We start from the raw sequence: 26,442 nt of genomic DNA on the forward strand, positions 1-26,442 counted from the left end.
CCAGCCTTTAACTCTTAAATTCGAAGACTCTTAACCACCTTTCTGAATAAAACAAGGCCCCTCAGAGCTGTACCTCCTCTGTACCCTGCCGCCTCCCAGCTTCATGGCGGTAGCTCCCTTTGGCCCAGAAAAAAAGGGGAGTAAAAAAACCAAACATAGTATCTATCTCCCAAATATTTCAAAAGGGTGCTGTTTTTGAGAACTGGTCAGGAAACATTAGATCCGGCTCCTACCACGTTTGGGGCTGCAAATCCTCTGGAATTCTCTCCCTGCTCCTTTCCTGGCTCCTCAGTCTTCCTTTTTGCTCCTGTCCCCGATGTCCCTCTGGTTCGGACTACAAGGCCTGAAGAAGGCTTCTGCTTACTCTGAGCACATTCCACAACCCTCTTCCCAGTGCAACCAGGCTGCTGCCGTGGCCGACAGCAGCTCCTCTCTTGGGCAGCAGTGGCAGGAGACCTGTAGACTCTTTTGTCATCCCTTTAGGCAAAGCTGTGCAGTCCCGAAGGAGGAAGTGACCAGGTTCTCTCCTCAGTACCACAGTAATCATCTCTAGCCAGTTGTGGAAGTTTTTAGAAGAGCTGAAGTACATTTTAGAAGAGCCTGAAGTACATTTTTTTAAAACAAAAAAAACTTTATTTGAGAGAACGAGAGAAAAAAGTCAGTTGTTTAAGTTTCTTGAAACCTCCAGAAACCTCCCTGGCCTGAGCTTCTGACCCACCGGCCTAAGATTCTTTGGCCTCTTACCCTGTAAGACCTCTTACCAGAATTGTTGGGTATCAGAACAGTTCCTCAGGAGGCTCCAGGCTTGAGCTCCAACACTTCATCATTTTTTTTTTCTTGATACTATTTTATAAACACAGCTCACTGGCTCCCACGGTCTCTGCTCACCCCCTCAACTCTCACCTTCCTCCAGCCATTAACCCTGGGCAGGCAGCAGGATCCCAGGTCCATCTAGGGTTCTGCATGTGACTTCTGTTGCTGAAGAGCACAGGCTCCTTCTGTGTAGCAGGGCCTCAGAAAACCAGTTGCTCCAGCCTGCTAGACCTGATCTGATGGGCCAGAAGCTAGGGGCTATAATCTTCCTGTATCACCACTAAAGAAGAGCAGGGGGTAGGAGAACTATTGCTAGCCTGAGAGCCTGCCATCATCTCTGGGGAGGGGGGGGGAGATCTCTCACCTTTGCTTCCCCAGTCCCATCGCCCGTCCTTGTGTACAAAGAGAGAAGGCACAGGAACACAGGGTCCAGTTTCCAAGCGGTCCACGTAGAAAAGAGACCCTGGCTGCCTGCCTTCTGTGTCATCCCCTAAGTCCCAAGTCAGCAGTTAGGCAGCCCATGAGCACTCCAGCCCATAGAAATGGCCTCTGTCTCCCCCCACCAACCAATGACCATTTCCCCACCCCCTTGCCCCAAATTTGCAGACACCTACATTCTTGGCTCCTGTCTTCCTCCTACAGGCCTCCTCCTCCTTGACTCTGCCTGCCCTGCTCAAACACACCCTCAGAAAACTTTGAGCTTTTGTAGCCTTCTTCACTTGTGCCAGGGGGTCGTAAGTCTTGCTGAGGAGAGCGCAGCAGCAGCAGCAGCAGCAGCAGCAGGAGCAGCAGCAGCAGAGAAACAGATTTGTTCTGAATAGTAGTAATGATAATTATCCTCCATGCCATCTGCCAGGGCGTTTAAAAGCCATTCTGAAGTCCTCCTCATCCTCTCAGGAGTACAAATGTCCTTTTCACCTCCTAGCCCCCTTTTGCCTGTCCCGAGGTGAGAATCTCAACAGAAACCCCACTGAAGCTAAGTTCTCAGAGCCCTCTCCTGACTGCTGTCTGGAGCTCGAGCTAAACCATGGGGCCTTTTCCCTTTTGTCACTCTCCCTTCAAACCCACCCCCCCCTGCAAGATGTTCTGGGGTTTTTAATCATCACTCGGGCCGCTAGTTGTCTGTTCTCAAAAGGCGTGTGTGTGTGTGTGTGTGTGTGTGTGTGTGTGTGTTTGTGTGTGTGTGTGAAAAGTCTGGCCTTGTCTCCTCCCCCATTAGAGACTGGACCTTGAGATTTGGGGGTGGGGTGGAGAGGATGTAGGGGAAAGAGGGATCAGGGACTGGAAGATTCAGCAAGGGAGTTTGAGACTCAGCCACCAGGAGTGACTTCTTAAAAAAAAAAAAAAAGAAAAAAAAAAAAAGAAAAAAGAAAGAAAGAAAAAGAAAAAGTCCCTGTGTGCCTCCTGTCAGCATTGGAGGGGCGCCCAGAGCCCCTGGCTCAGCCAGCCCAGCCTCTGACTTGATCTCCAGAGCCCACCTCATGGATTAGCATAATGGTCCAGTAGTGGGGCCTGACCGAGGTGTGTGTGTGTGTGTGTGTGTGTGTGTGTGTGTGTGTGTGTGTTGGGGGGGGAGCAAATCTGTGAACTCCACCAGCTTTCTTTGCATTTTGCTCTCCTCTTCCTCCCCCACCTCAATGTAAAAAAAAAAAATTATATTTACCTGTTTTAAAAACAAAACAAGTCAAGACTACCCTCTACCTACTTTCTTTGCTGTGAACTCTTTTTTTTTTTTTTTTTTTGGTGGGGGGGGGCATCCCCCCCCCCCCCCCAGCTCTCATCACCACCATCACTTTCCTTGCTTATCAGGCATCTATGCCTGCTAAAGGGGGAGAGAGGTGGGGGGTGAGCTTGTGTGTGTGAGTGTGTGTGTGTCTGTGTGTGTGTGTCTGTGTGGTTTTTTTTTTTTTTTTTCCTCCCTGTGCAAAAGCAGAGGCCATTGTTACCGGAGAGTAGGGCGTACCAGTCTTATAGGGCAACCACACTGTGGCGGCTTGGCCGAGCTGAAGCCCCGAGCTGGATTCTCGGCGAGCCGAGCCTCCTAGCACCTTTCGGTCTGCTGTTTTTTTCCCCCGCTCCCCTACCCCTCCCTCCTGCGCACCCCCGCTCCAAAGCCGAGTGAATTGAAGCGGACGCCGCGCCGGGCTCCTCTGGCCGCTCTGCCCCTCCGGCTCCCCAGCCGGGGTGGCTTTGGGGAGGGGGGGGGCGACGCAGCTTTAAACAGTGGTCTTTTTTTCCCTTTGCCTTCAAGGAGGGGAGATTTCTCGCCTGCCGCTCGCGCTGGGGCTCGATGTGAATATATATTATGTCTGCCTGTTCTCCCCTCGTCGGTGGCTAAGGTAAGCTGGACTGAAATAGGCTATCAGTTTGTGAATGGCGGAGAGTATGTCTCAATGATTTATGGCCCATATGACTCCAATCTCGGTTCAAGAAGAGTTCACAAGCTTTAAGCTTCCTTCCACGCAGCGACTCTCTCTCTCTCTCTCTCCCTCTCTCTCCCCCTCCCTCTCTCTCTCTCTCTCTCTCTCTCCCTCTCTCTCTCCCTCTCCGCTTTTTTCCTTTTCCTCTCTCTTCTCTTATAGCAGCCAGATCTCAGGCTGAATTCCCTCTCCCCCCGTTTGCTAAGAAGAGCCGTGCCTTTCTTTCTCTTTTTCTCTCTCTCCCTCTTTTTTTTTTTTCTTTTCTTATTCTTTTTGTTTTTCTTCCTTTTATTAAAATTTTTTCAAAGTCCTGAAAGGTGGCCTAGCCTCTCTCCTGGGGTTTCTTTAGCTATGGTTACCCTTCCTGGCCCTCCCAGGAGTGTGCCTGGAAAGGTGGGGTTCTGGAAAGGCGGGGGTGGTGGTGGTGGTGTGTGCTCGCCTCCCTTCTCTAGTGAGACCCCGAGGGGAAGCCGGGAGCCACGGTCTTCCTCCCTCCCTTCCAAGGAGCCATATGGAGCCTGAAAATTTCCAACATGGAGGCAAGGGAGATAGACACGTTTGGCTGGGTAGAGCTGTTCCCCACCCCCTTCTTCTGGATCCCAGATTTCAGATCCCCCCCCCCCCCTTCCATGGCACCTTCCCTTACTGTCCCGTCAGCCAGGCCTCCGCGCCTTGCAGCCTGGATCCCTGTTAGGCAAAGTCCCGGAGCAGAGTTGCTAAAGCGCCTTTTAATTCGGTTACCTTCAGCGCCAAACTTGGGGCCGCGGGGGCTCGGCCCAGCCCGCCTGGAACCTGCGGGCAGCTAACCAGTTGGGTGCCCGGGTCGGTTTCTCCTGGCCTCTCTTGCTGGTAGCTGCCCTCCAGCCTCCGCGGCAGCAGCGGCCAGACAGCCCGCCGGCAGCGGCAGCTGGAGGCTCTCCGAATCCACAAACCTTCCTGGCCTTGTCTCAGCGCCAGCGGAGGCTCCATTCTTTCCTATCGAGTCTCAGGCTCCTTTAGCTTCCCACACTCGCCTGGCCTCTGTCCTGCAACGGTTTTGGGGCTTATTGCTGGGGGAGCGACAGAAATTTCGACCCCAGACATCTAGTCGAATCGCTGGGTTTTTATTTATTTATTAGCATTGCCACCGTCATCCTCATTGTTGCTGTAACGATCATTTAGACCAAATAAAGAGAGGGCCCAGCCAGCTAACCCCCTCCAACGTTTTTATTTCATTCTCTCCTCCATCTATTAATAACAAACTCAACTGATGTCGGTTAATTAATTCTCCTTTCAGCCAGGGCTGCTCCAAAGCTAATTTTGGTTAAATCATCAAAGGCTAATGATAATAATAATAAAGGGATTGGGTCAGCCTGGTCAACTGAACTTCGGTCCTCCCTGGAAGGACCTGCTGCTGCTTTGCAGACCCCCCCCCCCCCCCCTGTATTTCCCGCAACAAAAAATTTTTCCAGAAACCAATCGGAACTCAGGGCAACAACCAGCTCCCCTTTCAGTAGGCATCTGTGACATAAGGGTCGTTTGTGGGAGGCCCTTACTCCACCTGCATCCCTTTCTTTTTATTTTTTTACTGTTTTCTCTGGGGTTGAGCATCTGGGCCGAATGATATTTCAAGTTCTGCCAAAAGCATGAGACACGGAAAGGATCGGTCCGGAGGCTTTCGGGGAAGTACCCATGGAGGGCTGGGAAAGACACAGAGGAAGGAGACAGACAGTCAGAAATCTTGGGACAAATGCAAAATCCCTGGCACGGTGGTCAAGCTTTATTTTTCTGGTGCACTTTTAAAAGGCTGTATTTAAACAGTGACCATAGTATTATTTTATTTTATTATTTTATTTTTGTCACAAACAGTTCCCCCTTTAGAGCCCAGGCAAGAAGGCTGTTCAAATTGTTCTGTGAGTCTTTTTCATGCTGAATAGTTTCCCCCACCTCAAAAGAAAATCCCAGCAGTTGCACAATTTTCTCCTTTTCCCCAAGAAATAAAAGAAAATGCACTGTTAGGGAAAAGATGGGGGGGGGGCACCTAAGCCAAATGGTCATAGCACCAACCGGGCTTGCCTGGGAAATCTAAACAATTGTGGTCCATTTGGAGGCTCCGAGGGGGCCTGTAGTTGCTAGGTCCCAGGCCTGCCGGAACCAAGGCTGGAGGTGATGGTACCTTCAGATGGGACATAGATGGATGAAGCTTGGTCCCACTGCCTCTGGGGGTTAAAAATCTTCAGGAATTTTCTGCCTTGGGCTGCTATGATCTTCCTGCAGGGAAGGGCCCCAAATGAACTTGCTTTTCAGTCCGGCTTGGGTCCAGGATCTGCAAGTTCCTTCCAGGCTAGACTTTGCTTAGATGGGAGGATATGGAAGAAGGAGAGAGAGGAGGCAGAGAGGCTTCTTTCTACACTGGAGCGAGGAGGAGTTCCAGGATGCTTTTATTTTGGAGTCTAACAGTGCCCCCTCCCTGGAATTACCCTATTCGGGATCTGGGTGGGGTAAGGAGAAATTGTAGGAGAGGTCAGGGGTTAGCGCACAAGCCAGAGAGAAGCAGTGCTGTGGATTCCTAAGCATCCCCAGAGGAGTACAGTCCCGATTTCCTTAAAAATGGAAGTGAAAATCGGTAGGTTTTTTTCCCCCCCCTTTAAAATTAAAGTTGAAGTAAGAAACATCCATGTCAGGTCAGATACTTGGTCTGAGCGTCTGCAGCAGAGATACTGGTGAGGAGAGAAGAAGGAAAACAAAACAACAACAACAAAAAAAAAACAACCCTATTGATGTCAGTTCCCTTTTTAGTTCCTAAGATGGATTCGAGGCCCAGTCCTCTTCTCCCCCTGTGTCTCTTCTCTCGCCCCGCAGGTCAGCCGCTTGGAACAGACCCGGGAGGAGGGGGGCAGAAAGGGGAGGGGGGTCCGGCGTGTCACGTGACCCCCAGGGGTGCCAATGTCCGGTCGTGAGGGTATCAGGCCCTTGCAAGTTGCCACCCACTGCCCGGGCCTCGCCCAGCGATGCAGAAAGCCACCTACTACGACAACACCGCAGCTGCGCTCTTCGGAGGCTACCCCGCATACCCTGGCACCAATGGCTTCGGCTACGACGGGCCCCCCCAGCCCCCCTTTCAGGCCGCCACCACCACGCACCTGGAGGGTGACTACCAGCGCTCAGCGTGTTCCCTGCAGTCCCTGGGCAATGCCGCCCCACATGCCAAGGGCAAGGAGCTCAACGGCAGCTGCATGAGGCCCGGCCTGGCCCCAGAGCCCCTGCCCGCCCCGCCGGGCTCACCCCCACCCAGCGCCGCACCCACCAGTACCACTAGCAACAGCAATAACGGGGGCGGGCCCAGCAAAGCCGGCCCTCCCAAGTGCGGTGCCGGCTCCAACTCCACCCTCACCAAACAGATATTCCCCTGGATGAAAGAGTCGAGGCAAACGTCCAAGCTGAAAAACAGCTCCCCCGGCACAGGTACCAACCAGCTCTCTGCCTTCCTCGTCAGTCAGCTTTTGTTCAGTCCAGGAATGTCACTGTTGTTCTAGCGTCCGACCCCTAGGCGCCCATCAGGCAGCCTGGAAACAAATATTAGGTGGCTGCCTAGTGTCTCCCCCCCCCCCTTTTTCTTTTCTTTTTTTGTTACCTCTCATCACCTGATGACCTCTGACCCAGCCCACACCCAGTCCCTCCAAGCCATCCCCCCCCCCACCTCCACCTAGGCTTCCAAGAGTTTCCAGGAGGTGGGACAGTTGGCCTCACAGCCCTTCCAAGGCCGCCCCGCCTGGAGGCACAGAGTCATCCAGGGTAGATTATTATTAAGTATTATTACTAGTGGGTATTAATCACCGCGGCTCAGGCCGCCTGACGGGCAGGCCTGCAGCCTCCGCCACCTCCATGTGCCACACTCGCGGGCCCTGCCCACCAGTGTCCAGTCCCACCCAGGCGTTCTCAGTCACCCATCCCGTAAAGGGGGACCGGACCGAAGAGAGGAATCGTCTGTCTCAGAACTTGGGTGGAGGGCTATTGGGGAGGGGTGCTCGCACACGCACAAAAAAAAAAAAAGAAGAGAATCGAGCCCTGAATAAATGGCCACGCAGCTCTGTCTGTGTGTGTGACATGATCAAATTTTCATAAGCTGGGGCAGCGAGAGGAGAACAGGTCTCTTAATAAATGCCACTATTATAGAGTGTCCGCTAATGCGAGGAGGGGGGGGTGGAGGAGGAGGAGGCGGGGACGCGAGGGGGAGGAGGGCGGCGGGGGGCCCCGAGTCCAGGCCCGGATTTATTAAGAAACGATGCATTCAATTTCGGCGTGTTCAGTAATTATCTTTTATTTCATTTTCTCCCCTTCCCGCCCCTCCCCCCCCTCGGGTCCAGCAGAAGGTTGCGGCGGCGGCGGCGGCGGCGGAGGGGGCGGCGGAGGGGGCGGCGGCGGCGGCGGCGGCGGGGGAGGGGACAAGAGCCCCCCCGGGGTCGGCGGCGTCCAAGCGGGCGCGGACGGCGTACACGAGCGCGCAGCTGGTGGAGCTGGAGAAGGAGTTCCACTTCAACCGCTACCTGTGCCGGCCGCGCCGGGTGGAGATGGCCAACCTGCTGAACCTCAGCGAGCGCCAGATCAAGATCTGGTTCCAGAACCGCCGCATGAAGTACAAGAAGGACCAGAAGGCCAAGGGGCTGGCCTCGTCGTCCGGGGGGCCCTCTCCCGCCGGCAGCCCCCCCGCAGCCCATGCAGTCCACGGCGGGCTTCATGAACGCCTTACACTCCATGACCCCCGGCTACGACAGCCCGTCCCCGCCGGCCTTCGGCAAGGCCCACCAGAATGCCTACGCGCTGCCCTCCAACTACCAGCCCCCCCTCAAGGGCTGCGGCGCCCCGCAGAAGTACCCGCCCGCCCCGGCGCCCGAGTACGAGCCCCACGTCCTCCAGGCCAACGGGGCCGCCTACGGGACCCCCGCCGCCATGCAGGGCAGCCCGGTGTACGTGGGGGGTGGGGGCGGCTACGCGGATCCCCTGCCGCCCCCTGCCGGCCCCTCCCTCTACGGCCTCAATCACCTTTCCCACCACCCCTCGGGGAACCTGGACTACAACGGGGCGCCCCCTATGGCCCCCAGCCAGCATCACGGACCCTGTGACCCTCACCCCACCTACACAGACCTCTCCTCTCACCACGCACCGCCTCAGGGTAGAATCCAAGAAGCGCCCAAACTGACACACCTGTGATGTGAGGGGAGGGTTGGGGGGGAGGGCGAGGTCAAGGGCCAAGTTGCTGGTGGAGCTGGGGGTGGGGTGGGGTGGGGGCCGGCGGTTTGGAGGCCTGAAAGAGGAGTGGGTTGGGGTGGTCCGGCTTCCAGGAACAGGACAGGCCTGGGGCAGCTACCCTGCTCCCTGGCCTCAGGGCCTGGCTGTCTTGTAAGCCCTCCAAGGCCTGTCCCATCTGCCTCCCAACACCCTCGCAGAGCGATCCACAGCAGGTGGGAGATGACCACATCAATCCCAAGGCTCCAGCACTCCCAAGTTGGGAATTTCAGATTGGAGAAAGGGATCCAAGATAGATAGGCAAGCAGGGCAGAGAAGCACATTCAAAACTTAACGGCTTGGCTATCACCAACCAACTTACCTTCCATCTCTGTGGGAAATTCCCCCAAATCTTGATTTTTTTTTTTTTGTCTTCCCTTTCATTCTCCCTATGAAACAAACAAACAAGAAAACACATTTAAATCTAAGGGCACAAAATAGGCTTCCCTCCCACTTCTCCGAAGCTTCAGCTTGGCCCCCATCTATCTGAGGCTTCTTGCCATGTCCGTCACTTCTAGGCCTATGGTTTTCTCTTCTAAGGACATATTTACCCCCACCCCTAGAGATTACAATTTTCAGAGGGCTCAGGGATGGTGAGAGATCCTGAAGGTTAGAGCTGCCTATAGTATAAATATATATATTTTTTTCTTTTAAGGACAAGAGTCTGAGAAAGGCAGGCAAGTTGTCAGGACTGGAGGTTCACCCACTCTGCAGCCTCTCGGCTCCCGCCCCATCCCCACTCTTTTCACAGAGAAGCAATCCACACACGAGAGGCCCTCCACTTTCCTTTTTCTTCTGTTACTCCCTTGACTTAACGTGAAAACAGGGTATATTTGAACAAACTGTCTGTCCTAGGCAGGGGCTGCAGCTGGGCCTGTGAACCTTGCTCCAGTTCCTGCCAGGGCATTCTTGTTGCACTTGGAGTTTACATTTTAATGGATATTAAAGAAAAAAAAAAAAAAAACAACTGTGAGAGACGCCTGGGCCTGTAGAAGTCCAGCTTCGCTCAAAAAGCGTGTGTTCTGGTGAACATTTTCATATATATATATTTATTGGTTATAGCCTGTTAAAATATTTTCTTTTTTGTATTATTTATCCCCACCCTACATTATGTATTTATATGAGGGACAAAAAAAGGAAAAAAAAATGTACTTTTTTAGTATTTACTTGTTATAAAGGATGTTGTGTTTCCTGTCATGTAAAACCAGCTATTTTAGTTTTTATTGTATTCTAGACGAGAGCTGTAGATTTCTGTTAAACGCGTACTTATGAACAATTGTAATTAGTTCTAAAAGGCATGAAACTCAGCTCCTAAAGGTCACTGTACAGTCCTGAATTGGTAGAGTTAGAGTTAATTCTCTCTTGGAACTTTCTTTGTTCTTCTGTAGTTACTTTTTTTCCCCTTAGTTAAAAAGGTTGTCTGTCAAAACAATTCTTGAATAAACTTTCTGTTATCAATTTTATCTTGTCCTAGTGGTCCAATTCAGACTGCAGAGAAAGGCTCCAACTGCCAAAAGTCCCCTTGGAAAAGGAGGGCATTGAAGACACTTTTCTGGCCTTTTTTTGCCTACTGCTCAGACCCCTGTCTCCCTTCCCCAGCTTTCCCTCCTCATTTCAACTCAGTTTTTTGACATACATGTCAGTCTAGACCAACTCTGCCAAGTTCTTCAGCTAAGATTTAAGTAACAAGTTGGGGGAGGGAAGGGAATCTTGGGCTAAGTTTGTTTAGCCTCTCTGCCTGTCTGTTTCTCCCAATTCTTGGCCTCTCTTCTCCCTTTGACCACCCCCGCCCCCTCTGCAGCCCTCTGCACCCCTCTGCCCATATCAAACCAACCCCAAACCTAGCCGATTACTGCTTCTTCCAGGCCACCTAAACTTCAGGGTTCTCTTCCGCAGCTACACTGAGGCTGTCACGTGACCCGAAGCCCAACCACCATTGGGTCTAAAATGAAAACAAAGGAAAATGATTAATCTGGGGGAAAAAAAAAAAAAACAATAACAAACTGAGGCCTAGACTTCTCAGGTCAAGTCTTAAAACTAAAGTGAAATTCAATCATTAAGCGAAGCCCAGGACAGAGGGAGAGGAGGGCCGGTTGGATTTCTCCTGCCAGGGAAGTCGAGAAGAGGAAGGGAAGCTGGTGAAACCAGGCGTAAATAAAATGGTCCCCGAGCTAACGGGAGGCCCTGTTTCCATGATTCTTGGGGAAACTTCATTTCTTAGTCCTGGCTCCATAAAAGTTTTATCGTGTTGGAGGGGGGATGGAGAGGGTCTGTCAAAGATGAAATGTCACCGCAGCATCGAAGTATCCGATAAGAGCGAGGAGACAGGGAGCCTGAAATATGGAGCTAATTCGTTGAAAGAGAAGCGACGGCTGCTTGCTGAAGAGTTACATAATTCTAATTGTAAGCGATGCGCCCGCATTGCTTAATTAGGAGCATATATTTGGTGGTAGTGGCGATACTGGGGTGGGGGAGGGGTGGGGATGAGAATCATCCCAGGCCCTCAGCCTGAGAGCGAGGGCTGATTTTCATTTTTATGTTGCGTCCTGGCAGTCCAAGGTTAGTAATTACAGTCTTTATGCAACAATAAATAACAATAAAAAAAACAACCCAAATAATATGCCCCCTCCCCACCAAGCACGATTTTTTTTTTTTTTTAAACTGGACTTGGCTCATCCAGGCAGCAAGCAATTTAGCATTGGGTCAGGCTATAAATTAAAGGCAGAGGAGCGTGCGAAGTTTGATTGGGATCAAATAACGCTCAAGGGTCTGTCTTTCCTTTTCTCTTCCTCTTCCCTGAATAGCCTTTCTGAATGGTATAAGTACAAGAAGGGTCATGTTTGGCCGCGTGGGTGGAGGGAGGGGGTGGATTGCTTATGTATCTAGGTGGAGGGGAGCCGGGTAAGAGACGACTTTAGCCATCATATGGAAAGCAGGGCTTTGGCTTGAAGCTAGGGCTCTGAGCAAAACTAGAACCTACCCTTCTGTCCTCACCATTCCAGGTACTCAGCGAAAGCCATGAAAAACATGGACAGAAATCTATGCTGTAAGTTTCCTGAGCAGACAGGGAGCAGAAGGGGAGTTTCTGGGAAGGAGGGTTCTCTTGGCCCCCTTTTTAACACCCAAGTTTTCTGCTGTTCACTAATCTGGCCATAAAATCTGTCATCAAGGGTTAGAGAGCTGTATTTCCTCCAGGGCGGTCTGGGCCCCGGTTGCCTTGGGGGATCCTTGGATACTGCAGCCAGCTGGCATGTCTGTTACAAAACCTGCAGAGGTGCCCAAGGGTGCCGCCAGGGAGAAGGCCCCCTCCAGGCCTCACTGCACACGACTCCCTTCCAGACAGCTGTGTTTGGAATCTTCCCTGCTAATCACCGTCCAGGAAAATATATGTATATATAGACATAGTTTTGTTTAATTTTAGCTGAGTTACACACCACCCTCTCTGGCCTGCTGGCCTAGCTAGAGAGCAGTTCCCCAAAAGCCTGCCTCTTTTCTGTCTCTGCAGCCGCCACCTCCTCCCTGGTCCTCCACCCTGCCCCTCCCCCGCTTCCAGACAGACTACTCTGCCTTTTTCTTTTCTTTTTTTTTTTTTTTCCTCTTTCTTCCTTTAAATACTTACCACCACCCACGCGGACGTTACACTGACAGAAAGTTTCTAGTTCCAGTTCGGCGCTGAGTTACCACTTCTCTGCTAACCAGCCTTCTCCTCTAGGCTGGGCCCGCAGAGAGTGAAGAGGGGGAGGGGAGGCCGGAGCCGTGGGAGTTCTCCGGGGCAAACTTTCCACTCAAGTTAGCGCCTTCCCTCTGTCCCTATTTCCCATCTGTTTCCTGGCTCTCCCAGAATCACCTTTCTCTTTTGCTACCCCCTCCCTCAGGCCTTTTTAAGGGATGTGGAATTTAGGCTGTTCCTCTGCTTTCCCAAAGAGCCAAATTCTTTGATGCAATCGGAGGGAGCTGTCAGGGGGCTAAGATTGATCGCCTCATCTCCTCTTGGTCCCTCTGACCCACTTATTTAAAAATCTTCCCCCAGATCGACTTTTCATTTTCAGCTTTGAGGCCTAGTTTCCCACCAAATTGCTTGTGGCTCTGTTTTTGTTTTTTGGTTTTTTTTTTTCTCTTTCCCTTCTTCCTCTAGTAAATTACAATATCCTAAAGTTGAGCCGATCATAGCCAGCTCACAATAGAGTACATTAAAATGTTTTTCTCTCTGGAGGTCATAAACAGAATATCATCTCAGTGGTGGTCGTTATTTCTTCTCCCTCCATCATTAGGATTTTTTTTCTTACCAGGGATAAGAAGAAGAAGAAGAAGAAGAAGAAGAAGAAGAAGAAGAAGAAGAAGAAGAAGAAGAAGGAGCCCAAGGACAAATATTTTAAGTGTGTGTGGGGAGTCCCTTTGTCCTGAGGGAGAGCCCCCTTTCCATGCATTGTCCTTAGCTTTGAAAGTTAAGAGGATGGTTACCTTGGTGTCCCTGGATCTAGACATAGCTACAGCCGTGAAGGCTGTGAATTCATCTGCCATCTTGGACTTTCTTCGATCCTCCTATTGCCAGTGCTAGGGTGTCACAGAGTGTGAGTAGAGGTGACCCCAACAGGAAGGCAGGTGCACGTGAGGAATCGCCTGAAAATCCTGAGCAGGAAACAGAACCCAGGGCCCAGAGCTGGGGAGGGAGGCCAACGCCCCAATGTGTCCTGTGCACTTCTGAAGGGTGAACTGTGGCTTTTTGAGGACGGGTGAGCCGCTGCGGGCCGGTGGTTAGTGCTGGCTGAGTTTCACCTTTTCCCCAAAGGGCGGACTCCACTTTGGACCCTGACTTCCTCCCAAAGGAGCTTTTTGCTCTTTTGGGGTTGGAGTGTGAGTGTGAGAGGATCCTGGTGGCCACAGGAAGAAAGCAGATTAAGTGACACCATCGAAATCTCCGGACAAGAAGGGCCATTTCTCCCTTAAATTTGGTTGTTTCCCAGGCGCCCACCATCACCCAGTCTCTGGAGGGGAGGAAGCGGTTCTGCTGGCTTTTCCGGGAAAAGAAAGGCACTGGGGGGAGGATGGGGTACTGGTGGAGGGGTGAGAGTAGAGGAAGAAGCTTTCTGGTATCCAGGCCGTGGTCCTCTGGAGTTTTTGAATCAATTAAAGCAAATAATGCCTGTGTTTTCCACCAGGCCCAGACGAGCGATTGGCGGAGACCGGTCCCGTGACCATGAATTCCCTGCAATTTCGTCGGAGTCCTGGGTTTAATAGAGAGAGTCCCCATACGCTTGTATTTATCAGCAATATACAATTATAAAGGCCTAAATTTAAAAAGAGAGAGAGAGAGCGCGAAACCCCCTCCCTCCCCCCGCGAAATCGCTCCATTGCATAAACCTGGGGGGGGGGCGGGAGAGGGGGTCCCTCCGATCCTCCCTCCTGACGCCCCCCCCAGCAGGCCCCCTCCCCCACCACTGAAAGCCATGAATTTTGAATTTGAGAGGGAGATTGGGTTTATAAACAGCCAGCCATCGCTTGCCGAGTGTCTGACTTCCTTCCCCGCTGTCCGGGAGACATTTCAAACTTCATCAATCAAGGAGTCGACATTAATTCCTCCTCCTCCTCCTCCGGAGCAAACCTTCCCCAGCCTCCAGCCAGGCGCCTCCACCCTTCAGAGACCCGGGAGCCAAAAGCAAGCCGAAGATGGGCCTGCTCTGCGGCCACCGCAGCCACTCCCCGCCGCCCCCCCCAGCCCCCGAGTTCCCCTGGATGAAAGAGAAGAAATCCGCCAAGAAACCCAGCCAATCCGCCGCAACCCCTTCTCCAGCCGCCTCCTCGGTCCGGGCCTCCGGGGTTGGAACACCTTTAGGTGGGTAAGCATGGTAGGGGCAGGGTGAGGGGCAGCTGGAAGGGAAGGGGCCAAAGTGAGGTGTGGGGGGAGGCTGCTGGGGTTCCCTGGGTGGATGGATGCTGGGGTTACAGAGGCAAAGCGTGTCCCGCTGGGGTTCAGGCCTACGCACTGCTAAGCACCCCACCCCCAGCAGATTTTGGAAGCCGATGGAGGGGGATGTCTTTTTTTTTTTTTTTTAATGTGCCAGAAGGGAACGGTTTGATGGAAATGTTTCCCTACGATCTGTATGGAGGAATGAAGCGTTGTATTGTAGGACTGAAATGCTGAGCCCGGAAAAGACGAGACCCTCCTTCCTCTCCTAAGCCGGGGAGAGGAGAGGGAATTCGAAAGCTAGGAAGGAAAGGGGTGAGGAACGCGAGGATTCCCTCTCCCCGGGTTCAGTTGGAAAGTTCCGAATGGGGGGGTCGGGGGGGGGGGGGGGGGGGGGGGGGGGGGGGGGTTCGGGGGGAGAAGAGAAATTGCTCCCCGCCCCCCTACGTGGCCCGTGGGCGGCTCAGAACTGCACGGGCCTGACCCGGGCCGGGTCTGCCTGCCTATGTGGGTGTGAGCTGCCAAAAAAAAAAAAAAAACCAAAACCCAAAAACCGAAGCCACCGAGGGGGCAGCGCCCTGGGGGTGGGGTGGGAGCTGGAGCAGGGCGGATGGTGTTCGGAGCGGCCGGGGTGCTCCCGATCGAGCCCTCTCTGACGCGCAGGGTGCTCTCCCCGCAGACGGCCCGGGGTCCCTGGCGGAGGGCGGCGGCGGCGGCTCGCGCAGGCTGCGCACGGCCTACACCAACACGCAGCTGCTGGAGCTGGAGAAGGAGTTCCACTTCAACAAGTACCTGTGCCGGCCGCGGCGCGTGGAGATCGCCGCCCTGCTGGACCTCACCGAGAGGCAGGTCAAGGTCTGGTTCCAGAACCGCCGCATGAAACACAAGCGCCAGACGCAGCCCCGGGAGCCGCCGGACGGGCCGAGCGCCCCGGACGACGCCGGCGACGCCGGCGGGGACCCAGCCGGGGAGGCCGCGCTCAGCCCCGGCGGCGCCTCCGTCCCCCGGGGAGGCCGCTTCCCCGGCGCCGAGGCCGCTCGGGGTCCCCGGGGCGCCCCGCCGCCCGCGCCCTCCGCCGCCGCCGCCCCGGAGAGGCTGGGCGCGGCGAGCCCCGGCTGCCCGGCGCTCGGAGCCCGGGGCCTGCCGCCCGAGGCCTCCCCGCCCCAGGACGCCTGTCCCGAGCGCCAGGCTTCGCCCTTCCTGCCCGACCTCAGCTTCCTGGCCGCCGACTCCTGTCTGCAGATGGCCGGGGGCCTCTCCCCCAGCCTGCGCGGCTCGCTCGACAGCCCGGTGCCCTTCTCCGAGGAGGAGCTGGACTTCTTCGCCAGCACGCTCTGCGCCATCGACTTGCAGTTTCCCTAGCCGCTTTCTTGGCCTCCGGCCTCTCCACCTCGGTCCTCCTTGGCTGCTGGGGAGGAAACAAACAAACAAACAAACAAACAAAACCCGAGCCTTTTCCACCCCTACTCGCGTTTAATAAGTGTTTGGTTAACATTCAGGTATTAACGAATTAGCGTTTCACCCGCCCCCCCTTCCCGTTTTTTTATTTATAAAATCACACAGGAGATTCCATTTGGTCAGGCTCCTTCCAGCGAAATCTCAGGAATAATTAAATTCTAGCGGGGGAGGGTTTTCTTAAAAAAACAAAACAAAAAAAAGAGCTAGAGGGACTTATTTTCCTCTTTTTTTTTTTTTTAAGTTTTAGACGGTAGATTATTTATTAAAATGGTTTAATAATAGGAAAAGGGGAAAGTATTTATTGTACATTATTTTCATAGAGTAAATAAATGTCTTTATGATACGAAAACGACTCTTGGTGTTGGGCTCCAGCTCTTTCCCCCCAAGTCCCTCCACGGCCGGTCTTCGCTTTTGCAGGCCCCGCGGCTCTGGCCACGCCAGCAGAGGCATGCTCCTGTCTCCCGAGGAGGGCCAGGTCCGGGTGGCGCAAAACCGGCTCAGCTTCGGCGGCCGCCTCTCCGTGCAGGGCCCCAGGGAGAGCTGTGGTCGACCCCCATCTGCCAACAGCTGGCCTCGCGCCCCGCTTGGCGATCAAGGTGGCGTGGGTGGAAGAAAAGCGAGCATTCAGGGGAGAGGAGCGGCTGCATGGAAACGCCCCGGGGGCCAGCCGGGAGCCCTGGAGGCGGCGCGGAGGGCTGAAGGAATGAATGGACCGGGGGCGGCCGTCGGGCTCGCTGGCCCGCGGGCTTCGGGGGCAGAGGCCGCCGGGCGGCTGCGGGGCGAGCTCGGGCCCGGGCCTGCGCCGTGCGCCCGGGGCTGCCGGGGACCGCAGGGCGCCGAGGCCCGGAGCCGGGGTTAGGAGCGGCGTCCCGAAGCGAGGAGGCCGGGGCAGCTCGGGAGGCGGTCGGCTGCCTGGAAGAGGCAGCGTGGCCGGCGGCAGGGACAGCGGGAGCGGGGAGGATGTTCAAAATGGCGCTGGGCCGGGCAGCGAGGAGCGAAGCATCCGCGGCCGCCATGACAGCGGCCGCGGGGTGGGGGGGGGGGGGGGGGGGGGTGTCCCGCTCCCGGCCAGCCTCCACTCCCACGTTCTTGAGGTCAGATCCCTCACACACGAAGAAGACGGTCTGGGAAGCTCTTGACAACTGTCTTTATAATACGCAAACGACTCTTTGTGTTGGGCTCCAGCTCTTTCCCCAAGTCCCTACAGGGCCGGTGCTCGCTTTTGCAGGCCCCGCTTAAGGTTGGTCTGGCTCAGGCGACCCTAGCAGAGGCATGGACTTTTATTTTCCTTACAAGGAAAGGAAGAAGGAAAAATGGAAAGAAAGAAGGAAGGAAGGAAGGAAGGAAGGAAGGAAGGAAGGAAGGAAGGAAGGAAGGGGATAAAGAGCCCCAGGGATGGGAGGACAGGGGACACAGGGAGAGTCCCTGTGGTGAGGGAGGGGGAGGCGGGAGTTGGGGCCTGGGGCCACTTCACCCAATGTGGCTTTTGATCCTTTGCTCTGGGCTCTGAAAGCGTGCCAGAGCGTCTTCCAAATGCAGGCCCACCTGTCTTGACCAACAACTTCATTTTCCGTCTCCCCTCCTCTTGCCCCCCCCCCCCCCCCCCCCCTCCCGGCTCTGTAAACTCGGCAAAGGCGAAGTGGGGAGCGCTCTTCCCTATCTGCCTCTTGGTTTGGTTTGTTCTCCGGAACCAGGAGATTTAAGGGACCCTGGAAAGTCATTCATCCTTCTCGGGTTTATTTAATATTTCTCGGGCTCAGAAACAGACACCTACCTTCTCGGCAGATGGTCGCTTTTTTTTTTTTTTGTACTTTATTTCCTGGGCCTCCTAGACTTTTCCCTCTTTTCCCTCTGACCAGCAGAAGACAACGCAGGTGGTGACACGGAGGGCCAGGGAAACCCACTGCATTTCTTTTTCAACCAAAGGGTCCCTCAGTGTGGGAAGTACACACCACGTTTTATTCAGCTAGAATTTAATCCCTTAAACTGTCTTAATATAGAATCTACCTCGTGCATTAAATAATCCTATGTCATGTTAAATTGCGCTTATTTCTCTCATAAATAAATTAATATAGAACAATTAGATGTGTTATTATAATAATATTGTGTATCTTATTAGTTTATTTTCTCTCCTAAAATATATAGGTGTGAAATAAATTCAATATATTAAAGTAATAATACACAGCTTATTGGCTTGTGTGTTTATTTTCCCCATAAATAAGTGAATATATAATATATTAAAACTACAACCATACATCTCATGGGCCGTGTGTTTATTTCTCCATAAAATATGTCCACAGGCAATGTTTAACATCTTAAAAATCACATCGCATAAGCTATCTCTATGCTAGCAAAATGAAAGAGAAACGTCGGCCGGGGCTTTGATTTCTATGGATAGCCAAAGTAGATAATTTGGTCTAATTAAAAAATGCTCTTGCCCCTATGCTAGGTTGTTAAAAAGATCAAGGATACCGGGAAGATCTCACTAATTACCCACCTTCCAGCTCTCTTTGGTCAAAAGGAGGACACCCTTCATCAATGCCAAAAGGCAGGGGCTGCAGAGAAGCCCCATTCAGGGATGCTAGTCTGTAATACCCAGGGATCCCTGCGGTGAAATTTCTGGAGACACTGGGCTGTCCCATGGCTCAGCAGTACCAGCATTACCTGAGCAAGCTGGAAATGCAGAATCTCACTTAGGTCCTACTCCACACCTACAGAACCTGAAATCTGCAGGTTAGCAGATTTCTAGATGATTTCTAGGTACATTAAAGTTTGAGGAAGTCTGCTGGATTACGCTGGTACCTTGCTTTCTGCTTTTCCTCCACAATTCAGAATTTCTGAGAGCTGGGCTTGGTGGCACACACCTATAATCCTAATACTCAGAAGGTCGAGGCAAGAGGGCTGCAGAGTCTAGGCTGTCTCAAAAAAGAAAAAGTTGGGCATGGTGGCTCATCACTGTAAAGGTGGACCTCAGAAGGCTGAGGCTGGAGGACATCTGTGAGTTTAAGGCAAGACCAGTTTACATGGCCCAGGATGGACCCCTGGGCCATCCTGGGCTACAGAATGAGCGTGTATCTCAGAAAGCAAAAACAAAACAGAAAAAAAAAAACTGAGAGAGAGAGAGAGAGAGAGAGAGAGAGAGAGAAAGAGATGGGTGGTGGGTGGGTGCTGGAGAACTAGTTGACTCAGCAGTTAAGAGCACTGGCTGCTCTTGCAGAGGACCTGAGTCTAGTTCCAGTGAGCCCCATAGTGGCTCACAGCCATTTGTATTTCCAGTTTCAGAGAATCTGATCCTTCATTTCTGACCTTCACAAGCACTAGGCAAACAGCATAGATATAAAAACAAAATCAGTAAACCCCAAACCCAAACAAAGGAAGGAAGGAAGAAGGAAGAGAAAAAAGAAAAACATTTGGTCCATTGTATTTGGCTACTACCTTCCAATTCTTCCAACCTCAGGTGCTCAGAGGACAGAGGGTCCTGAGGTTATGCCAGTCTTGCTTTCTCCTGTTAAAATGGAAGGTGCAGCGGAAGTTCAGTCTACCTGTTTAGATTCACGTATCTCCTGTACGATAGGGGAAAGTCATTTCCAATCCAGGAAATCAGGGTATCCATCTTCTCCCTTGGTTATTATTAGAGAAGAGTTGAAATCCTGTTTCCAAGAAACACACAGCCTTTCTGCCTCTGCCCTTTCTCAGATTCACAAACTTCCAGAAGGAAGGGACACCCATCTTCGATTTTCCCTCTCAGCTTCAAAACTAGGGGAGCCCCTGTCAATATGGAATTCAGCCCACTTGGCTTCTTTTCCTCCTCGTCTCCAGGGCTGTTCTATTTCACCTTGAGATGTTTTGCAGGTGAATATTGAGAACAGAGGAGGAACACAAGAGTGGTTCCCCGGTAGTGCAGTGGGCCTCTCCAGTGGTGGCCTTTGACCCCTCCAGGGGTGGGAGGCTTATTCCATCCTGACTGGGGCAGGATTCCTCTTGGGTCAGAATCAACTGTGAGTAGCCTATAGCCCTGAAGGTTATAAATTGGCTGTGGCTAGAGTGGGAAGCCTTCAGTGCAGGCCCAAGAGCTGCTGGTCAATCTGCCATGCTCTTCCATGAATCCTTCTTGCAAGAAAAATGGCTCATTAGTACTACAGTGAAAGCAAAGGACCATTAAACTGAGGAATTACTTGCAATCATGATAACCCAGAGTCATTTAAAAAAACCTTAACTTATGCCTGGGCAAGTCCCTTCGCCTCTCTGGACCTCAGTTTCTCTCTGTGAAATAAATGGAAGAACTAAATGTCCCTAATGTAGTCTACATTGGTTTAAGCTAAGGGTGCATTTGTGAAGCTTCACAGGTGATGCTGTGAAATTCGTTATGATTGGGGTTTATATGTTCTAAAGTGATTTTTTGCTGTTTGACAGTAGCCTACCTCCACATTTTAACAAAATGTAATGTGTATCTTTACACCTATAGCCAAGCCCACACTTGTTTATTTACGTCTTTTAAACAAGCACGTCACTGGATACAGTGTTATGTGCCAGGAGCCACATAGTCATTAAACATGAGCATTCAGAACTGTCCTAGCCAAGTCTTTCCGTGGCTTTCAACCTTTCCCATCTTCCCCAATATTCGACTATATTTACTATCATTTAAAAGGAGTAGGCCACTGAACCTTTAATCCCAGCACCCTGGAGGCAAAAGCAGGTGGATCTCTGTGAGTTCGAGGCCAGCCTGGTCTACAACTCAAGCCCAGTTCAGCCAGGACTACAAGAGAAACCCTGTCTTGAAACAACAACAAAACCCAAACCAAAACAAAAACAAAAGAACCACTAAAATTCCTCCTCCTCCTCCTCCTCCTCCTCCTCCTCCTCCTCCTCCTCTTCTTCTTCTTCTTCTTCTTCTATAATAAAAATTTTTTTTATCTGGTTACGGGGTATCAGAACATAGGCACAAATTATGAGCTCCCCTAAACAGCCCACACTGAATTGCTTCCAGACCTCTGATGAATATCATGGGCCCTACTGCATTGCTTCCTGAAATGTGCTGTCAATCAAATGCAAGTGCTCGCTTTGCAGAAGGTGGCCTCTGGGGCCCTATTTTATCCTTTCTGCCTCCTGTGGCCACCACAGCCCAGATCCTCCATTGGCCACTCCCAGTTCTCTGCTCTCCTTGGCCAGGCAGGGATTTCAATAGCCCTTCCTCAGAGCGCAGAGTGAAAGATGAAGTCAGTTCTACTGCAGTCTATGGCTCCCAATCACTACCACAGAGAAGCCAGTTTGGATGGCCATTCGGTTCTAAATTTAGCTTGATCTAGTTAAAAACAAAACAAAACAAAAACGTATTATTATTATTATTGTATCAGTGTGGGGAGCGGTAGTCAGACCTTGGCTGGCACGTGGAGGTCAGAGACAACTTTGTGGAACTGGTTCTTTTCTGCTACTTTCACGTGGGTTCTGGGGGTTGCACTTGGGCTGCTGGGCTCGAATGGAAAGGGATTTTAGCCACTGAGCTATATCACCAGCGCTTAGTTAATTTTTAAAGCGTATTTGTGTGTGTGTGTGTGTGTGTGTGTGTGTGTGTGTGTGTGTGTGTGCCTGTGCATGAAAGTCTGTACAGGCCAGAAGAGGCGGTGCTTGATTTCCAGAAACTGGAGTTACAGACGGTTGTGAGCTGTCCTGTGGGTGTTGGGAACGGACCTCCCCAGCCCTCTGTGAGAGTAAGTGCTCTTAACTGCTAAGTCCTCTCTCCCACTCCTCATCTCTTCTTTTTTTTAATAAAAGTTACATCTATTTATTTTGTGTGTGGACCTGCGCAAGGGGCGGATGGGGGGGGGTCAGAAGACAACTTGAGAGCCGTAGCTATTGAACTCAGATGGTCAAGCTTAGCAGCAAGTGCGTTTCCTCACAGAACTGTCTTGCCAGTCAGTCCCCTGATCAAATTTTGATAAGCTTTCCAAAGTATATATTTTGGTCAAAAAAATATTACATTGGGCCTGGCGTTGTGGCTCATGCCTTTGATTCCAGCACCTGAGAGGCAGAGGCAGGCAGATCTCTGCATTCGAGGCCAGCCTGGTCTACAGATGGAGTTCCAGGCCAGCCAGGGCTACACGGAGAAACCCTGTCTTCAAAACAAACAAATGAACAGACAAACAAAACAACAACAAAAAAGAATTAAAAAAAAACAACCAAACCACTTTTGACTAAACACCGCTACCACCACCATCGTCACCATCATGAATTTTTTGAGATAGGGTCTCACTCCTTAGCGCTGGCTGTCCTGGAACTCACTACGTGACCAGGCTGACTTTAACCTCCCAAGATCTGGCTGCCTCTGCCTTTCAAGTGCTGGGATTAAAGGCTTGCTCCTCTATGCCTCACCATTTTCTTACTTTATTATTTGTGTATGTGTTCTGCCTTCTTCCGAGTCTGTGCACCATATGCTACTGAGCACCCTCCAGATGCCAGGAGAGGGCACTGGATCCCCTAGAACGGGAGTTAAAGATGGTTGAGAGCTGGTATGTGGGTGCTGGGAATTGCATCCAAGTTCTCTGGAAGAGCAGCCAGTGCTCTTACCCACTGAGCCATCTCTCCAGCCCCTACTATTTTATTTTATTAGTAGTATTACATTTTCACAGTACTGTGAATTGAACCCAGGGCATGCCAGGCAACTGCTCTATGACTATGCTACATTCTCAGCCATGAATAAACCCAATCAAGTAGAAAATTATTTTAATTCTTAGCCATGAGCTAAGCTTTTCTTTCAGAACTATCTCAATTGCTGTTTGGTCATGTGCTCACACAGTCATTCACCCCAGGAACAGCTTCAGCCCACCTCCTACTAAACTCTCTAACTCCACCCCTCAAAAGGGCAGTTTCTAAGCCAAATACCATTAAAAAAAGAAACAGCACCACCCTTCCTAGAAACTTTCATTAAATATTTGAAAAATTTAAAAAAAAATTCTTATTTACTATGCAAACTTAAAACTTTTCTGCTGCTATTTTTAGGTTTTATTTCGATGTTAAGTGTTAGGCTTTAATTTTAAAATAAAACCTAAAATAATGCAAAACAAAATTGTTTTAGCTTAGAAGAAAACTGTCTGCCTACATAAGGCCAACCCTCTCCATTTTCAATAAGATTTGCATATGATACAATGCATATTGTGTAATATATGGCGATATGTTACAGAAGAGGATAGCACATATGCTGTTCTCCCATCTCCTATTTCCATATTTTAATATGCTAGTCATATTAAAAAGCAGAAGACTGACTTGTACTATTTCAGAGTGTGCATGTAATGTTATTATCATACGTCTACAGAATTCTCTATGGTTGGTATTTTCTTGTTGGCTTTAATCTTACTAACGCTGCGGCAGAGGGAGTCATATTAAAACTCATTCTTCTTTGAGGCTGAGACCTAGAGAAGAAGTCAAGGAACTCGTCCTAATATCAAAAAAAAAAAAAAAAATGACCAAGCAAGGACTTGAACTCAAGAACACGAGTCTAGGACTCACGTCATGACAGCATGGTAATACCCTCTGCCTGAAGTCTCAGCCGGAGGATTCAGGATGCTCGAACTAGCTCGCATCCTGAGAAACGACAGCGGGTCCACACTGCATCCCTTCTCCTGCGGCAGCGAGATGCTATTTCCTACAGCGGGGAAATGGTGGCCCTCCATATTCTCCTCACTCTGAAGTACCAGCTGTTGATGTTGAGTTTCTGCCTCCCAATACTTGGGCTGGGATGAGCACACAGATGTGCTTGAGGATTGATGGGACTGTTACACTGAGCTTGCCAGCTCTGCCTGCTTCCCAGCCTAAGCCGCTTCTTTAACAAAAAGGACCAGACTCTGAGATGCAACCCTGTTCAGGTGAGACTGGCTCTCCTGCCTGTCTGTATTCTTAGCGTCAGGACCAGAGATCTCAAAGAATTCTAAACTAGGCATATTAGGCACACTTGTCAGGCAAGCACTCGGGATCAGGAGTTCAAGGTCATCCTCAGCTACATAAGAAGCACAAGGCAAACCTGGGCCACAGAAGAGCCTATCTTAAAAAACAAAACAACAAGATGATTTCAGATATAAACATGCCTGTGTTTTATATAGGTCTAAGCACATCATATACAGTAGGAAATCAACTTTATTTCATTTTGGTTGTTGGATCCACTCGGACCCTCAGGAGAATTTCAGTAAACCAGTTAGAAAATTTTAGTCCAAGAACTCTGCAGGTAGAGGAGGGGGATCTCTGAGTTCGAGGCCAGCCTGGTACAGAGTGAGTTCTAGGACAGCCAGGACTACACAGAGAAACCCTGTCTGGAAAAACAAAATAATGACAAAACAACAACCTCCACAAACTAACAAACAAACAAACGACCCCTCACCCCAAACTCCAACCAAACAAACAAAAATGAAAACAGAAAAAGGAAAGAAAAGAAAGTTCTATGTTACTTACTCCAGCCAGTGAAGCTATGAAGGAGAATTGGGAACCAGGGAGACTGAACTGCCCAATTTCCAGTCTTTTCTGAGGGAACTTCAAGAACTGGCAGGAATTTTGGAGAGCTGAGGACTTTGTTTTTCTGTGTCTTTGTCTGAGACAATGTATGTAGCCCTGGCTGGCTAGAACTTGCTGTGTAGACCAGGCTGGCCTTGAACTCACAGAGCTCCACCTGCCTGTGTCTCCAAGTGCTGGGAGTAAAGGCGTGCACCACCTGCTTGGTAATTTTGGAAAGTTTTTATGGGCTTGCTAACTAGACAGAGGAGTGGCAAGGCTGAACTAGACAGCATAACAAACACATCTAGAGACCTGAGGTACAGCCCAGGTCTTAGACCAGACACCAAACAATCACGGCCTCGACTGTGACTTGAAGTACCTTTGGCCCAGATTATTATTTTTCCTCCTGTCATTAATAACTGACCGTAGGTGACGCTGAGTTCAACTATTACAGGGGAAATGTATTCCCCCAATTCCCAGGCAGATACATGCAGTTTATTAGGTATCTTTGGAGTTTACTTCTTTCTTTAGATCCTAAATTGGCCCCTAAATTAGGTCAAGGGATTGGGCGAGAAGGTTCTTCCTGGGATGAGGGGAAGACAGGGAGTGAAGCCTGACAGTCACATCACACCGGGGCCTAGCTCAGGTTGGTGTGTTAGGGAGTAATACCTAATCCCTAGACTCAAGGGTCCCATCCTCTTCCTGCTCTTCCTCCTCCTCTGTGGAGAACATTTTAAAACAAGAGGAAAAGTGTGAGAGAAACCACAATGTTCCCCTACTCCCTACCCCTAAGTGTGGATGAAATAGGAAGAAATCTGCTTCCTCCCACCTCAATAATATTTTCAAACTTTGGTCCCCTGGTGGGCCGCCCTTTCCATCTCCATTCTTTTTCATTGGCTTGCATCCCTTCTGCAAGTCAACATTCTCTACTCTCTCCCTACCCCTCCTCTCTCTCTTGAAGTTGCTGGCTGCCTGGATCTAAAACAGAGCGCATATGAAGAGGATGAGGTATCAGAGAAGTGTTTTTGAGCTCTTTCTACCAGAGGGCTAAGCGAGGCTTACAGCTGCTTACAGGAAAGGAAGGCAGTGATTCTGATAATGCGGAATAGAAAGAGGAGGAGAGACTACAGGGCTGGACTGCTGACAAGGGGGTGGCGATGGGAGCCGGCAAGGTGGAGAGACACAGAGATGCAGACAACTTTGAGGCCCTTGAAGAGAGAGAGGAATGCAGGCCTGGCTTGTTTTAGGATAAGGAAACCTGAGAGGCTTCAAGGCTTGCTGCAGACCTGTCCCACCTGCTTTGGCTTCCTCCCCTGAGCGCCAGTGTTTACTGAGACCCCTTCCTGAACTCTTGCCCTCCTGGACTTGCCCTAGCTCACCAGGCCTGTGGCCAGGCAGACACCCTGACAAGTTACAAATGAGAGTGGGTGTTGGATTCATGTCCTCAGAGTCTGGAGGAGGAGACATCAATGGGATCTGCCCAAGAAGCTTCTCTTCTAATCCCAAGATGTGTTTCAGAGTTAGTGAAGCACTTCTGCTTTCCCTCCCCCAATCTTAACCCAAAAGAAAGAGAGAAAAAAATGAACTCCCACTTGTAAGTTAGTTCACTTAGTTCTGAAACTGTATCAATTCTCCCATTTCTCTGAGCAAACGAAGCTCCCTTTATCTATTCTAGAACATCCGTGGAAAAATTTGAATAACCATTAAAACTTCACTAGCATTGGATTTGTGTATCTGAGGCTTAAAAAAAAAAAACTTTTAGGGAGACTAAAGATAATAATAATAGACAGAGAGAGATAGGAGAAAACAAGAGTCTCTCCTAGTGTTAAACTCTTTTGAAAAGAGAATAAAATTCCCCTTTCTTCCCACCCCTCTGTAAATATCACCTGGATCTTCTCATTGCCGCTCTCCAGAGAGATATAGGGAGTTATTTAAGTCTGAGTGAGTGAGCCAGCTACCGCTATGGATGGCTAGAGAGAGGATAAATACATCTAGAGAGATGAGTTGATGGATAGGTAGGGAACGAATATAAATATGGAGAGAGATGGACGAACAGAGAGATGAATTGAGACAGAGAGAATATAAAGAGAGGCTGAGGGAGAG

At 50.8% G+C, this 26,442-nt stretch overlaps 2 protein-coding genes and 1 long non-coding RNA gene across 4 annotated transcripts; 2 read left to right on the top strand and 1 right to left on the bottom strand.

Annotated features, from left to right (window-relative positions):
* Positions 1-6,153: 6,153 nt before the first annotated feature.
* Positions 6,154-8,423, top strand: Hoxb3 (homeobox B3). The gene is given in 4 exon segments (XM_055620389.1): positions 6,154-6,677; positions 7,583-7,665; positions 7,667-7,915; positions 7,917-8,423. Coding segments are annotated over 4 exon segments (1,293 nt in total). The 5' UTR covers positions 6,154-6,223.
* On the bottom strand, positions 8,357-15,269 carry LOC129686422 (uncharacterized). 2 transcript variants are annotated; one of them, XR_008721609.1, is made up of 4 exons: positions 15,196-15,269; positions 10,333-10,440; positions 8,821-8,887; positions 8,357-8,417 (listed from the first exon to the last, which is right to left on the bottom strand). It is a non-coding gene; the product is annotated as an uncharacterized LOC129686422 (long non-coding RNA). The 2 variants fall into 2 exon arrangements; XR_008721610.1 differs by lacking the exon at positions 15,196-15,269 and adding an exon at positions 12,118-12,181.
* Positions 13,946-16,078, top strand: Hoxb2 (homeobox B2). The gene is given in 3 exon segments (XM_055620390.1): positions 13,946-14,206; positions 14,208-14,331; positions 15,083-16,078. Coding segments are annotated over 3 exon segments (1,068 nt in total). The 3' UTR covers positions 15,766-16,078.
* The last annotated feature ends 10,364 nt before the right edge of the window (positions 16,079-26,442 follow it).

The sequence above is a fragment of the Psammomys obesus genome, unplaced genomic scaffold (assembly GCF_907164565.1).
Source record: "Psammomys obesus unplaced genomic scaffold, mPsaObe1.curated_primary_1811, whole genome shotgun sequence".
Classification (NCBI taxonomy): domain Eukaryota; kingdom Metazoa; phylum Chordata; class Mammalia; order Rodentia; family Muridae; genus Psammomys; species Psammomys obesus.